This window comes from Nannospalax galili, unplaced genomic scaffold, assembly GCF_000622305.1.
Source record: "Nannospalax galili isolate Female #2095 unplaced genomic scaffold, S.galili_v1.0 scaffold861, whole genome shotgun sequence".
Lineage (NCBI taxonomy): Eukaryota > Metazoa > Chordata > Mammalia > Rodentia > Spalacidae > Nannospalax > Nannospalax galili.
Window position 1 is genome coordinate 1,501,769 of NW_008345581.1, and position 14,413 is coordinate 1,516,181.

The window sequence follows — 14,413 nt, forward strand, 5'->3', positions numbered from 1 at the left end:
CGACAGTGATTACTTCAGAACAGCCCCTCCCCCATGTTATGCTCTTTTTCTTACTAGATGAAAATTTATTTTAGTTTGTAATTTAATTTTTTGAGCAATATCATGATTCAAAAAAAAGTAGGAAAAAATTTTCTTCCATTCTTGTTCCCTGCCCTACTCTAACCACTAGTAGTTTCTTTTGTATCTTTCCATCCATGATTTCTTTCTTAGGTAAGCAAATATCTTACCTTTTCCTTTAAAAATTTTACATATAATGTAAAAGCATCTTGTGATCAACTGTTTTTAGAGTAAAAATCACAAGTTAAAGCATTTTTAATTTTATTTATTTATTTATTTATTTATTTATTTATTTATTTATTTATTTGCAAAGAAAGAGACTAAGAACCTTTATGGCCTGAAATTACAACCATAATTTGGACACGACTCCAATATTGTTGGGAATCCCAAGGTTGGGAGAGCTCACAATAGTCTATACTTAACATGCCACATCAATGAACCCCAGGTTTCTACTAAAACCTGAGAAATACTAGCTTCACTTTGGAAAGGGTTCTGGTCGTCAAGGATATGAATTAGTCACCTGGGTCAAGACAGCAAAAAATGAAAAGGGGTTCAAAGCATCACTTCATCAGCTTTGTGCAGACAGAGAACCAGAGAGCAGGAAAAAAAACAGGTGAATATTCAGATAATATAAACACAGAATAATATAAACCTTTATTACAGGAGCTAAGATGACTCATTTGCCTTTCCGGGCTCTGATCGTCCTCAGGTAGAACCCCAGCTCCTTGCCCTCTAGCACAGAGACATCTGCTCTACCACACTGCCCTGGTCTTGATGCAACGCAGGCAAGAAGCTTGCCCGGCTGGAACTGCTCCTCCAGAAGACTGCTGATTTTGGCATTCTTTTTTCTTTCATCGTATTTCTTTTGAATTCTTTTGGATCACTTTTTGTTTAAAATCTTTCTTCTCAGGAATCAGCTTGGCCCCCTGCTTGTGACCCAGGGGCTGTGCATAGTGGGACAGCTGTCGGTAGGGAGTGCTGTCAATGAGCAGGATGCAGTTCTTCACCAGGGTCTTGGTTTGGACCAGCTCATTTATTGGATGCGTTGTAGACAACATCAATGATCCTTGTTTTTTTGAGTACAACACTCAGCGCCCCAGGAGAAGTTCCCCACATCCATTCTCAGGGCCTGGTACTTCTTACTGTCTTCTCAAACTGTGTATGTGGCATGGGCCAATCTTAGTGTTGGCAGCAGGCTGTCTGAACTCGTACTTCTGCTTCTTGTGGTAGGGCTTTCTCTTGCCTCCAGTCTTAGGGCGCTTATGCCACTTGTCCCGCGAGATGCCCATGGCTTGGCGCTGTCTGGAAAGAGCAAAAAATAACATTTTTTATTTTTATTTTTAAAAATAACATTTTTATTGATTCTTTGATAACTTCATATAGTGAATTTTTTCTTTTTTAATTGAATTTTTGTGATTTTCATACTATATACATATATTATTTTTTTTCTCTCTTTTTGAGACAGGGTCTCCCTGTAGCCCCAACTGGTCTGGCACTCACTATGTAGATCAGGCTGGCTTCGATCTCACAGAGATCCACCTGTTTCTGCCTCCCAAGTGCTGGGACTAAAGACGAGTGCCACCACTCCCTGCTCATATATTTTTATCGTATTTAGATCCACTCCCCTATCCACCCTCCCTTTACCCCCCCACCCTAATGTACTCTATAATATATGTATATATATTATACATATAATAGTGTCTAATTTGTGTTCCCAAATGTCTTTCAGTGTGGGTCCATCCACTGGAGCCTGGTTAAGCTACCAACTCATGCCCTTGAAAGAAACTGACTTTCCCCCTCCCAATAGCCATTGGTTGTCAATAGTTCCTCAAACAGGGTTGGGGGCTTTTACTTCCTCATGTCTATGCTGGGGTTTTGTCTGGTTTGAGCTTATACAGAACTTGTGCATGTTGTCACCATTACTGTGAGTTTATAGGAGTAACTTTCTGGTTGTCTGGAACACTGTTTCCTTGTGGTTATCCACTACCTCTGACTCTTAACAATCTTTCCACTCCCCTCTTTCACAATGATCTCTGTGCCTTGGGAGGCAGAAGTTTGATACAGGTGTCCTATTCATGGATAAGCATTCTGAGCCACTTATTATCTACGTGTTGGCCAGTTGTAGTTTTCTGTGCTATTTACCATCTGCTGCATAAGGAAGCTTCTCTGCTGAGTTGAGAGATGCATTAATCTATGGATATAACAATAAGTCACTAGGAGTCTGTTTAATACTCTATTTAACAGACAACTAGTGTTAGGATCTCCCCTATCTCCTGTGACCTCTGTGGGCTCAGGTTCCCTTGTCTGATATCAATGTCAGATATGGGCTCCATCCTTTGAAGTGGACCTTAAATCCAATTAGAAAGTGGTTGGTTACTCCCATAATATTTGTGCCACTATTGCACCAATAGGTATAACTTGCCAGGCCAGTTACTGTTGTAGCTTGCAGAATTCACAACTGAGTAAGGTTTATGATTAATTTTCTCGTCGGGTAGCATGAATAGCACCCCCCTATGACTATGAAAGCTAGCCAGTGGAGATGAGGTTTTGAAGTCAGCAGCAGCTTAATTTCTCCTTGTCTGTTAGTGTCTTCAGCAATAAGTCTTTTCCATAGTCTTACCAAGAGCAGGGGCAATGGCCAGTATTGTTTGATGGTATATGGGACCCCTGGTCAACAGCTTCAAAGAGGGTATCCATTTCTGACACTGAGCTTTTACTTCGCTAGCCTATTGTGTCTAGTGGGGGCAATGTTCCATTATTATAAGGTACCTCCTTTCAATCTTTTTATAATATATATGAATATATTTCAAGAAGCTTCTGTACTGGTAGGTTTCCACATGGCTTTTTGTGAAGGCCTTTAGTGTTAGCTGTCCATCTGTGCATTTCCTCCTCTGTTTTGCCCTCTAGTTAAAATCTTAATATATAATGCCCAATTACTTTTCAGAAATGTTATATAATATTTGAACAATGAATGTGTTACTAAACTCATGTTTTCTAATTTCAGTGTATCTTTATATTTGAAACTACATGGTGAGCTCAAACCAAATTTTTTAAAATTACTATAACTTGTAACAGATTCTGGATTTTTTTGTTTGTTGGAGACAGGGTCTCATGGCCTAGGTTGACCTCAAATACACTATATAGTAGAGGATAATACTGAACTTCTATCCTCCTGCCTCCATCTCCCAAGTGCTGGGATTATAGGTGTGTGTGTGTCACTATGCTTGAGCTAGGTTCTCTTATTATATAGAATTGATATTACAAAATACTTTGGACTTATGTACTTAAATTTATAACATAGACAAATGGACAAAATAAAAAGGAAAGGTGTGCCGGGCATGGTAGTGCATGTCTGTAGTCCCAGCACTTGGGGGGGGGGAGGCAGGTGGATCTCTGTGAGTTCAAGGCCAGCCTGGTCTACATAGTGAGTTCCAGGACAGCTGGGGCTACAGGGAAACCCTTCTTCAAAATGACAAAAAAAAAGGTGTGATTGAAGTTATTTATTTTTCTGTTTTTAAGATGGGTAGAAATGAAAAGACTGGAAAATATCAATGTGTCATGTAAAGATAGGAAATAAAGTTGAACGAGACAAGCTGGGTGTGGTGGTGCCTGCCTCTAGTCCCAGCACTTGGAAGTGGAGACATGAGGATCAGGAGCTCAAAGTCATTCTCTGCTACTTAGTGAGTTCAAGGTCAGCTTGTGCTATATGAGACTCTGTTTCAAGAAGAAGAAGAAAAACCCTAACAAACCAACCAACCAAGTAAACAAAGAAACAAATAAAAAACCGAATTAGACAAGGAACAAACAGAATAGGATACTGGGGTAGGTTTAAGATGGGAGTGATAAAAGGGTGGATAATTCCAGTGGGCTTCATATATATGATAAGTCTATTTTCAGATCATCTTTTTCTATTGTTTTCTTTCTAGACTCCTGTTTCAATCTTTACCTTCCATCACTGAATTAATATTTGTATAATAGTAATAAAAATTTCAATGTAATGAACATGTATTTTTGTCTTTTTTATCCCTTAAATAGAGTTGGTTATCTGAAGAAATGGATACTTCTCCATCCAAAAAATATCCAGTTAAAAAACGAGTGAAAATACATCCCAACACAGTGATGGTGAAATATACTTCTCATTATCCCCAACCTGGGGACGATGGCTATGAAGAAATAAATGAAGACTACGGAAATTTTATGGAAGAAAATCCAAAGAAAACTCTGCTGAGTGAAATGAAAAGAAAAGGAAGAACTTTCTTTGGAACTATGGATACTCAGCCTCCACGAAAAGAAGACATCAGAGCCAGTGAGACTGGACAGTTCCAGAGCTTTGCTGGGAAAAATATTTTTCAATCCCAAAAAATGTGGATAGTGCTGTTTGGATCTGCTCTGGCTCATGGATGTGTGGCTCTTATTACTAGGCTTATTTCTGATCGTTCTAAAGTTCCATCTTTAGAGCTCATTTTTATCCGTTCTGTCTTGCAGGTCTTATCTGTGTTAGTTGTGTGTTATTATCAGGAAGCTCCTTTTGGCCCCAGTGGATACAGATTACGACTCTTCTTTTATGGTGTATGCAATGTCATTTCTATCACCTGTGCTTATACCTCATTTTCCATAGTCCCCCCCAGCAATGGGACCACGATGTGGAGAGCCACAACTACAGTTTTCAGTGCCATCTTGGCATTTTTACTTGTAGATGAGAAAATGGCTTATGTTGACATGGCTACAGTTGTTTGCAGCATCATAGGTGTTTGTCTTGTCATGATCCCCAACATTGTTGATGAAGACAATTCTTTGTTAAATGCCTGGAAAGAAGCCTTTGGGTACACTATGACTGTGATGGCTGGATTGACCACTGCTCTTTCTATGATCGTATACAGATCCATCAAGGAGAAGATCAGCATGTGGACTGCACTGTTTACCTTTGGTTGGACTGGAACGATCTGGGGAATATCTACTATGTTTGTTCTTCAAGAACCTATCATCCCTTTAGATGGAGAAACATGGAGCTATCTCATTGCTATATGCATCTGTTCTACTGCAGCATTCTTAGGAGTGTATTATGCCTTAGACAAATTCCATCCAGCTTTGGTCAGCACAATACAACATCTGGAGATTGTGGTCGCTATGATCTTGCAGCTTCTAGTGTTACACATATTTCCTAGTGTCTACGATGTTTTTGGAGGAGTGATCATTATGATTAGCGTATTTGTCCTTGCTGGCTATAAACTTTACTGGAGGAATGTAAGGAGGGAAGATTATCAGGAAATACTGGACTCTCCCATTAAATGAATAACTGGTTGTTATTATTATCTTGTTAATGTCCAATTATAAACATGTACACTGCCATTTTAATATTTACCTGTAGATGTCTTTTGTGTTATATAATTGACAGTTATATAATTCATATACGCAGATGCAGAAACATATTCTAGACTAATATATTAAAATATAAATATTAAATGTGTCATAAACATGTGTCTACAGTTATTAACAAAAAGTAATTGTGGTAGAAGAGTATCAAATTCCATCACTAAATGCACGATTTGAGGAAGTTTCAGAAAAATGTTTATGCTCAGTCTTCTACAAATGTGCAACAATCATCCCTCAATATTAAAAAATATTAATGGGGCTGGAGAGATGGCTCAGTGGTTAAGAGCACTGGCTGTTTTTGCAGAGGATCTAGGTTCAATTCCCAGCACCCATATGGCAGCTAACAACTGTCTCTAACTCCTGTTTCAGGGAAATCCAATGCACTCTTCAGGCCTCTTTGGGCAGGTATTCCCACTAAAGATCTAAGAGGTTGTAAAACTAAGTAAAAGGACTTGAATTGAGATGAGTAAGAGGGATCAAAGAAAGCTGGGTTTTCAATGACAGAGTCCCAAGACTGGAATGGAAAACTGGTCTTCCCATTACTATGGCCACATTAGGCAATTTATAGGAAATGGGTACAGGGAGAATGACTTCTTGCCGGCTTTATGCTTGATGATGGGAAACCTAATATTGGAGCAGGGTCTCCTTATCCTCATTTATGCAGATCTCTTTCACAGCAGCCCTTGTTTATGATTCTGTGCCAAGTATGTGAGTGAACTGCAGCAAAAAGATGTATATTCCTAAAAAAGACACTGACATGGCCATTGCACTCATGAACTCAAAGCATATGTGCAGGTTACCTGCTCAAGACCTGCACAAGATCAGGCCAATCAAAATTCAAACATAAATGGGGCAATGCTCTCCAGGGGCTTTTGGCAGTTGGTACCTGCTAGGGAAGGGAGAATCATTCTTTCTCAAGGGTGTTCTCCCTGGTAGGTTTCCTGTGCTCCAGTAGATGGTCCTACATCCATGCACATATGGGCAGCACTAATTGGACTCAGTGGGTTATCAAAAAATAAAAAAAGACATGAAGTTGGGAGAGGAACATATATAGGGGGAGTTGGAGGAGGGAAATGAGGGGTGGATATGATCATATTCTTGTATATATGTATGAAATTCTCAAGAATAAAGAAAAATTATATTTAAAAAATTTCAAAAATCATGTAGCAGTACTCACAATATAGCAGAAAATTGACATGGTATCCTGAAATTCTCTTCAAAAGTACCTCTCTGTAAAAGCACACAAGATAGCACTAGCATCTAAGTTGGGCCATTATTACTAATTCTGCACAAATGAATGCTGATGTGATACTGATGATTAAGCTACTATCTTTCAGCTACCAATTTGCCCTTCTATACTTTGCTACATGATGCTAAGATTCAGATCCTGCAAATTACATTTTTCTGATGCTACCTGGGTCTTTTATGGGTCTTTATGGATCTCTACCCATAAAGGACATAATAGAGGGGTTGGGATTGGTAGCACAGGCCTGTAATTCCAGCTACTCAGGGGGCTGAGGCAGGAGAACTGCAAGTTTAAGTCTAACCTGAGCAACTTAGTGAGACCTGTTTAAAGAAAGAAAAAAAAAAGTGCATGTATGTGTGTCTGGGAATATAGCTCATTGGCAGAGCACTTACCTAGTATGTGACAGGTTCTATGTTTAATTCTCCAGTATAACAAAAAGAAATGGGACAGGGGAGGACATTAGAGGGAGACTGGAAGGCAGACTGGGACTATAGCTCATTGGCAGAGCACTTACCTAGTATGTGACAGGTTCTATGTTTAATTCTCCAGTATAACAAAAAGAAATGGGACAGGGGAGGACATTAGAGGGAGACTGGAAGGCAGAGAGGGGACCTCTTTCTTTTCCATTTGCTTGTAGCATCTGTCACTGTTTTACCCCAGGAATCAGCAGCAACTGATTTCATCCTTAGGGTACTTTTGGCATTACTCCTCTCCACAACATCATTCCTTCTGAATAGTTGAAGGGCCAACTGGAGAACTTCCTCCCTGAGCTGTGTCATTCTTCTGTGCTTCTGAGACCCTGTAGTCCAAGCTTGATTCCCTCTTTTTAATAGCCCTATGGGTGGCAGCTGATCCACAAAGCTATCACCTCAGCTACCTCAGCGCCCCCACCCTTCTTGGTCTATTTGAGACAGGGTTTCACTACTTGGCCCTGACTGGCCTTTGGACTTGGAATGATCTTCCTGCCTCTGCCTCCAAATGCTGGAATGACAGGCATGGGACACCATGCTTGGCTTCAATGTTTCCTTTTGCTTTTCAGTCCATTAACACACACTACTAAATCTTCTCTATTATGATATCCTGTAGTTTCTGTTTCCCTGACTAAAATGTCTCCAAATCTCCTGCAAACAAATCCATAGCCATTAGTAAGGCTAGGTAGCTAGGTAGCTTTAGGAAAATGTCAACATTTAGATTTTTCAGGGATTCCTAGATATTAGTTGTCAAGAGAAAATATGTAAATTGAGTCAGGCATAGGGGTATAAGCCTGTACTCTTAGCTATTTGGGAGGTTGAAGCAGGAGGTTTCCAAATTTGAGGCCACTCTGGGCAGTTTAGCAAGAGCCTATGTTTGTGGTGATGGTGTTAGAGATCAACCCCAGTGCCCTGAACATCCTAAACAAGATGCACCACCACTCAGCTACTACCCCTTGAGCTGCATAAACTAGTCAAGAGATCTGGATTAAAGTCTTATGAAGGAACTGCTCAAATTATTGACCCCATCAAAATGGAGATTTTCTTACAGAATAAAATCTAAACTTAGGACTATATTTTACTTATTTTGTATCCATATCCTCTGTCCATCACATGTTAACTATGTAACTAGAATTCAATTTGAGGATATTTGAAGGTATGTTTGCTGTGTGATTTTGAAGAACTGTTCTTAATTTCTGGATAATCATTTCTTCAAAAATGAATATAATAGTATCTAAATACATCAGCTTTATATATCAACAAATAAGAAAACTGTTGTATTAAGTTGCCATAACAAAATACCGCAGACTAGTTGGCTTCAAAATAGAAATATATATATTTTTCCCAGAGTTATAGAGGCTGGGTAGTTCAAGGTCAACATGCCAGCAAGGTCTGGAGAAGTCTAGTCTTTCTGTGTACTCACATAGTGGAGAGTGTGAGCACTTACATCATAAAAATTAAAATATAAATTTATGCAAACAAAAAAGCTACTAATCATAAACCATAGATTCTTACTTCTATGACTTCATTTAAGTTTACCTCCTAAAAGTTTGTCTCCAAATACAGTCATATTTGGGGTTCAGCATATGAATTTTACAGGGATACAATTCAGTTTACAGTAGATAAAATACTCAGTTACTCAAAACCCTAAGAATAAATTAAAATTTCATTTGCATCATTGACTCTTTTAAAGGATTTTTTTTGAACAAGGTCTCCCTGTAGCCCCAGCTGGCCTGGAACTTCCTATGGAGACCAGGCTGGCCTCAAATCTCAGAGAGATCTGCCTGTCTCCATCTCATGGGTGTTGGGAGTAAAGATGTGGGCCACCACGTCCGGTTACAGTATTGACTTCTGATGCTAACAATGCAAGGTAGACAGGGTAGCTCTTGCCCAGTTTTATGTTGTACTTTTCTCAACTGAAGGGCCGTAGGTAATTTGTGCTTTACCTTATGATCTACCTACAGCAAGCCAACCCCATGTATCCATTAACACGAAACCCACAAATTTTGAAGTGAAATGCAGAAAACTGAATTTTCAGGTCTTACAGTTAGGGTCAGTATTAAAGTGAAAGGAAGATACATTTAAATATTTTATACTTTTATTTTATATGTGTGCGTGTATTGCCTGCATGTATGTAAGTACACCTGTGTTTTGCAATGCCTACGGAGGTCAGTAGAGAGCGACGGACCTCCTGGAACTGGAGATAGGGACAGTTGTTAGCCGCTATGTGGGTGCTGGGAATCGAATCTGGGTCCTCTGCAAGAGGCACCAGTGCTCTTAACCGCCGAACCATCTCTCCAGCCCATAAGCGACACACAGTAATATGCCTTAAGGTATGCTAGGCATTGGGCGGAAAGCGAACACAGCTCCTGATTTAATAGACTTTGCAATCTATGTGCGTGGATGCAACTACGATGGAGACAAAATATCAGTGTCTCAAGAAAGTTACCTAAGCCACACTTTCACTAAACAACAAAGGTGATTAGGAAGTAGTGATGCAAGTGATGCAAGTCTTGGGTGGTTGCAATCGGAGCGAGGGGAGATTCAGTTTACAGATGCCCCAGCAGGTGGCTGGCGCTGCACCCGCTGAGAATACACAAATCAAACTGCAAAGGTAACTGTCTTTTTAACAACGGGGCTAGAAGTGTAAGCTGCCCACGCGCCAGTGCACTTCCAAGGCCCTCAGACAGCTTATTTTGGTTGTGGTTCCAATTAACATACGTCTTACATTTTTCTCCCAGGCCTGTTTGATTAGACGCTCCCAGTCCCTACCAATCTGCAGCTGCATGGATGCTTCGGATACAGAAGCCATGGCACTTTAGGCTGAACTCGGGTCACAGTCACGGTTCTCAGCAAGGCTGAAGCAGTTCAAAGTCGGCAGCAGCCCTGGAGGAAGTAGCAGAGAAAGTGGCTACCAGGGCCCGGGCTCCTCACCCGATCCCGTACCGCCGCCGCGCAGTCTCAGCTCACTGCACAACCTCCGCCGCGCTTGATTGACAGGCGGGGTCGGCCAATCCCGGCACGGCCCAGACCGCTGTAGCGTCGGGGGCGGGCTCCGTGGGCGACTGAGCCTATCAGATTGTGCGAGGAGCGGGTTTCCTGCCCGCACAGGCCCGCCCTCCGGCCGCGTGCCCCGCCCCTCTCCTGAGAGCTACGCGGCTGTACAGCGGAGGCCTCGCGTGGTAACCGCCATCTGGGTAGCCGCGGTGGCGTCCCGGTGCCCTCCTCGGGTGACTGGAGCCGCGAGTTCGGCGGAGGGAAGGTGAGACGGCCTTGCCGGCTGACGGACAGTGGTCCAGCCCTTTGGTCTCCCGGGCCGTCCGCACGCCTTGTTAGTCCCGCGGCGCTTCCTCTTCCCCGCGAAGTTAGCCCGGGGGCGCCGTCTGCTGGCGGGCGTGGAGCGGAGGGGGCGGGGAGGCAGCTCGGGGGAGCCCGGGCGTGTGCTGCTGCCCGAACCCGCGGCCTCCCTCCTCGCTGTCCGCGGTGCCAGGGGAGGCGGGGGGCCGGGCGTGCGGCGTGCTGCCTCGGCGCGCTTCTGCTCGGAGGGAACGGCTGCTGGTGTGGCTTTCCCCGAGGCCGGGAAGGTAGGGACGCAGGAAGTAAAGGGCACTGTCTCCTCCAGCCGCTGCGGGAGGAAGCGGTCGAGGGTGGACACCCCCGGGACGCGCCACCCCCTCTCCGGCGTCCTCAGCTGGGGAGATAGGGGTGGGCCCGGAGGCGTAGGGCCACTTAGGACATTTTTCTGGCTTGGTTTTTGTCCTTCGTGTTTCCGCGCAAGTTAGGCTCGGGGAAAAGCTGGGTTTTGTTCAGGGCTGAGCACCGTCATATTGTCCAGTTAAGGTTGAACTGAGTTGAAGTCACCCAAAGAACGTCCTGCACGTTATTTTAGGTAAGACTCTTTAGGAGGTAGGAAAAAAAGTGAAAACTTTCTAACCGCATCTTGGGTGGGAAAAGTGAGACTCTGTCCAGCCCAGGTGGCTGAAGTTCGACAAGAAGGACTCATTTTGAAAACCTTAACATTGATGGATTTATGACCTACCATAAGGATTTCTTAAGCACCTGGAAATCAGTTGTGTTTGAACTTTCAGCCTTTAGTGAAGTCAAAAAGTGGAGAAATAATCCAAGAAGAAAGTTTTGAGTGATCGTTTTCAGTAACTTAAAAAATATTTTATTTTTATTTTATATGTATAAGTATTGTCTGCATGTATGTAAGTGCACCCATGTTGTGCATGCCTGAAGAGGCCAGAAGAGGGCGTTGGATCCCCTGGAACTGGAGTTATGGACGGTTGTTAGCTGCCACGTGGGTGCTAGGACTCCAACAGGGGTCCTCTGCAAGAGCAGCCAGTGCTCTTAAACGGTGATCCATCTCTCCAGCTCCTCAGTAACTTTTAATAGGTATTCCATCCATATCTTGATAGATCAAGAAACATACATTGATTGAGGAGTAACAGACTGCTTGCTTCTGGAAAATTGTGATTTGTTAGGAATTGACTAATTCAGTCAAAAACAGTTTACATAGTCTTCAGATCTGCTCAGCAGATATTAAATTTTAAAATATTTGCCTTTTTTTCCCTTAAGCATTTTTTTGTAGAGTTTTCCCTAGTGCTTTCAACTCCACTTACTAAAACTTGACACTGATCTGTAATGGTTTGTCAAACTTTGAGCGGTATTTTATGCTGCTGGTTTTCTTATCTCAGAGGACTTTCTTCCAGAGTACAAGATTTGATGTGATTATTGTTGTAAATAAATCCTTGTCAGGATAATGAAAAAAATGAATAAACTTACTTTGACATATGGACAAAATACACGATGCTCTGTACGCAAGAAAATTAAATGATTATTTAATTGATAGGTAAAATTGAAGGAACTGTTAAAATTGCAGAATGTGCCGGGCGTGGTGGCACGCCTTTAATCCCAGCACTCGGGAGGCGGAAGCAGGCGGATCTCTGAGTTCAAGACCAGTCTGGTCTACATAGTAAGTTCCAGGACAGCTGGGGCTACAGGGAGACCCTGTCTCAAAAAAAAAAAAAAAAGCTGAACGTTGAATAAATAGATCATTTGAAAGACCTGGGTGATCCTCATTTTAACCCATATGGGAAATAGAATTTACAGGTCTTCCCTTCAGAACCGTTCCCTATGTTGTCTTTTTTGGTGATATTATACTTTCAGTTACCCAGATACAAATCTTGACATTGGCTTATACTTGAAGTCATACTCGAAAAAAATTTTTTCCTTTCAGATATTTCTTCCCCTGTATTCTTACATTGTTTTCAGTTTTATATCTGAACTGCTCAGTATCTTTAATTGGGTTTTCTGCCTGGTTATTCTCAATGTGTTTTGCCTGTGCTGGTCTTAAAATAAAATGAATACATCTTTCACCTTTTAGAAGCTGGTATTATCTTGTCTACAGAGTTTAGCTCTGAATTCATGGCCTGTTAACATTCTGCTCAAAACCTACTTTTCTAATCCCATCGTTGTTTCTAGGAACCGTGTACTCTAACCAAACCAGTCCTTCTCATTTACATTTGTATTTTTCTACTTTTTAAACCATATGTATTGAAACTGAATGTCTATGCATAGGCTGCCTTCCCTGTAAATTACCAAAGTAACAAAGTAAAATTAGTTGGAAGTTTCTCCTTTTTTTTTTTTTTTTTTTTTTTTTTTTTTTTTTTGGTCTTTTTGAGACAGGTCTCCCTGTAGCCCTAGCTGTTCTGGAACTCAGCTATGTAGACCAGGCTGGCCTTGAGCTCACATAGATCTGCCTGTCTCTGCCTCCCAAGTGCTGGGTTTAAAGGCGTGCACCACCACACCTGGCTCCTTTTTCCTTTTTATTCCCTCCTGCCCTCCCTCCCATTGTCTCTTAGTGCTGGAGATCAAACCCAGGGCTTCTTATGTACCACAGAAGTACATCTTTAGTCCATAGTTTTACTTTGAAAAAAAATATTTTTATTTATATTTGTGCATGAGTGTGTGTAGATGCACATGTGGAGTGGTGCATAAGTAGGTCAGAGGAAATATTGGGGGGAGTCAGTTCTCTCCATGTACCATGTGGGTCCTGGGGATTGAACTCAGGACTTAAATCGTCAGACTTGGCAGGAGGTACCTTCACCTGCTGAGCTGTCTCACCTGACCAGAGTTTTATTTTTGTTCCGTCTGTAAAGCCTGCCATTTAAAAAAATACTTTATTTTTATTTTATGTGTTTGAGTGTATCGCCTGAATGTAGGTAGGTACACCCATGTTGTGCAGTGCCTGTAGAGGTCAGAAGAGGGTGTTGGGTCCCCTGGAACTAGAGTTGTGGATGGTTCTTAACGGACATGTGGGTGCTGGGAATCGAACCCAGGTCCTCTGCAAGAGCACCCAGTGCTCTTAACCACTGAACCATTTCTCATTTCTCCAGCCCTGCCAGAAATTTCTGTTCCCCTTGTTGCTCCTCTTTGAACCACGTCTTTTTTTTTTTTTAAATATGTTCTTCCCCTTGTTTTTAAATTGGCCTTCAGAGAAATGAGTTTTATTACGGTATTTGTATACATATTTATTACTGTGCTGTTTTCTTTAAAAAAAAAAAAGTGGGTATATGAGTGTATTGTCCGCATGTAAGTGCACCCATGTTGTGCAGTGCCCATGGAGGCCAGAGGAGGGTGTCAGATCCCCTGGAACTGGAGTAATGGATAGTTGTTAGTCAATATGGGGGTGCTGGGAACCAAACCTGGGTCCTCTGCAAGAGCAGCCAGTGCTCTAAACTTCTGAGTCATCTCTCCAGTCCCCTGTGCTTTTGTTTTCATTCATCCCCGTCTCTCATAGCCTTCTCTCATGTCCTTGCTTTTTAATTTTATATGGACTTGTGTCCTTATACTATAGAACATTATTGTTGAAGTGTTGGAATCCATTATTTTGTTCTTTATATAGGGAAAGTGAAAGACATACAAAATAACCACTAAAATTGTCACACATCTTGTTATTGGGGCATAGCTGAGACTCAAGCCTGATTTCCTTATTCAAATTTTGTGTATTCTTTATAAAACCACACTGTTACTTCTCTTATAGTATCACCTTATATTTGTTTCACATTATTTTGTGGCTTATGTACTCCTCATATAGATTCAAAACTACTTGAGGGCAGGGAAACCTTCATGGTCTTGCAAATTAAACAATCTTAAAATTTTAATTTATTTATTTATTCATTCATTCATTATTTATTTATTTATTTATTTATTTATTTATTTAATGAGAATGTCTCCAAGAATTTGGCCAGTTTGTCTCTAGTTG

At 41.6% G+C, this 14,413-nt stretch overlaps 2 protein-coding genes and 1 pseudogene across 6 annotated transcripts in view; 2 read left to right on the forward strand and 1 right to left on the reverse strand.

The window, feature by feature from the left end:
- Nucleotides 1-5,532, forward strand: part of Slc35g2 (solute carrier family 35 member G2) — a 33,341-nt gene extending 27,809 nt beyond the window's left edge. For both annotated transcript variants that reach the window (XM_008841646.1, XM_008841647.1), the window contains exon 2: nucleotides 4,093-5,532. In XM_008841646.1, the coding sequence (XP_008839868.1) occupies nucleotides 4,111-5,349 (1,239 nt within the window). In that variant the 5' untranslated portion in view covers nucleotides 4,093-4,110 and the 3' untranslated portion in view covers nucleotides 5,350-5,532. The remainder of the gene's footprint in view (nucleotides 1-4,092) is intronic.
- On the reverse strand, nucleotides 369-10,013 carry LOC103740967 (annotated as a pseudogene).
- Nucleotides 10,014-10,267: 254 nt separating this feature from the next.
- Nck1 (NCK adaptor protein 1) overlaps nucleotides 10,268-14,413 on the forward strand; it is a 64,591-nt gene continuing 60,445 nt past the window's right edge. The window contains exon 1 of one of the 4 annotated variants that reach the window (XM_017800257.2): nucleotides 10,268-10,408. The gene's annotated coding sequence lies outside the window, so the exon portion shown is untranslated. Of the gene's footprint in view, nucleotides 10,409-10,511; nucleotides 10,731-14,413 lie in introns of those variants that run through there. The other 3 variants (XM_008841649.3, XM_008841651.3, XM_017800258.2) reach the window with 3 other exon arrangements.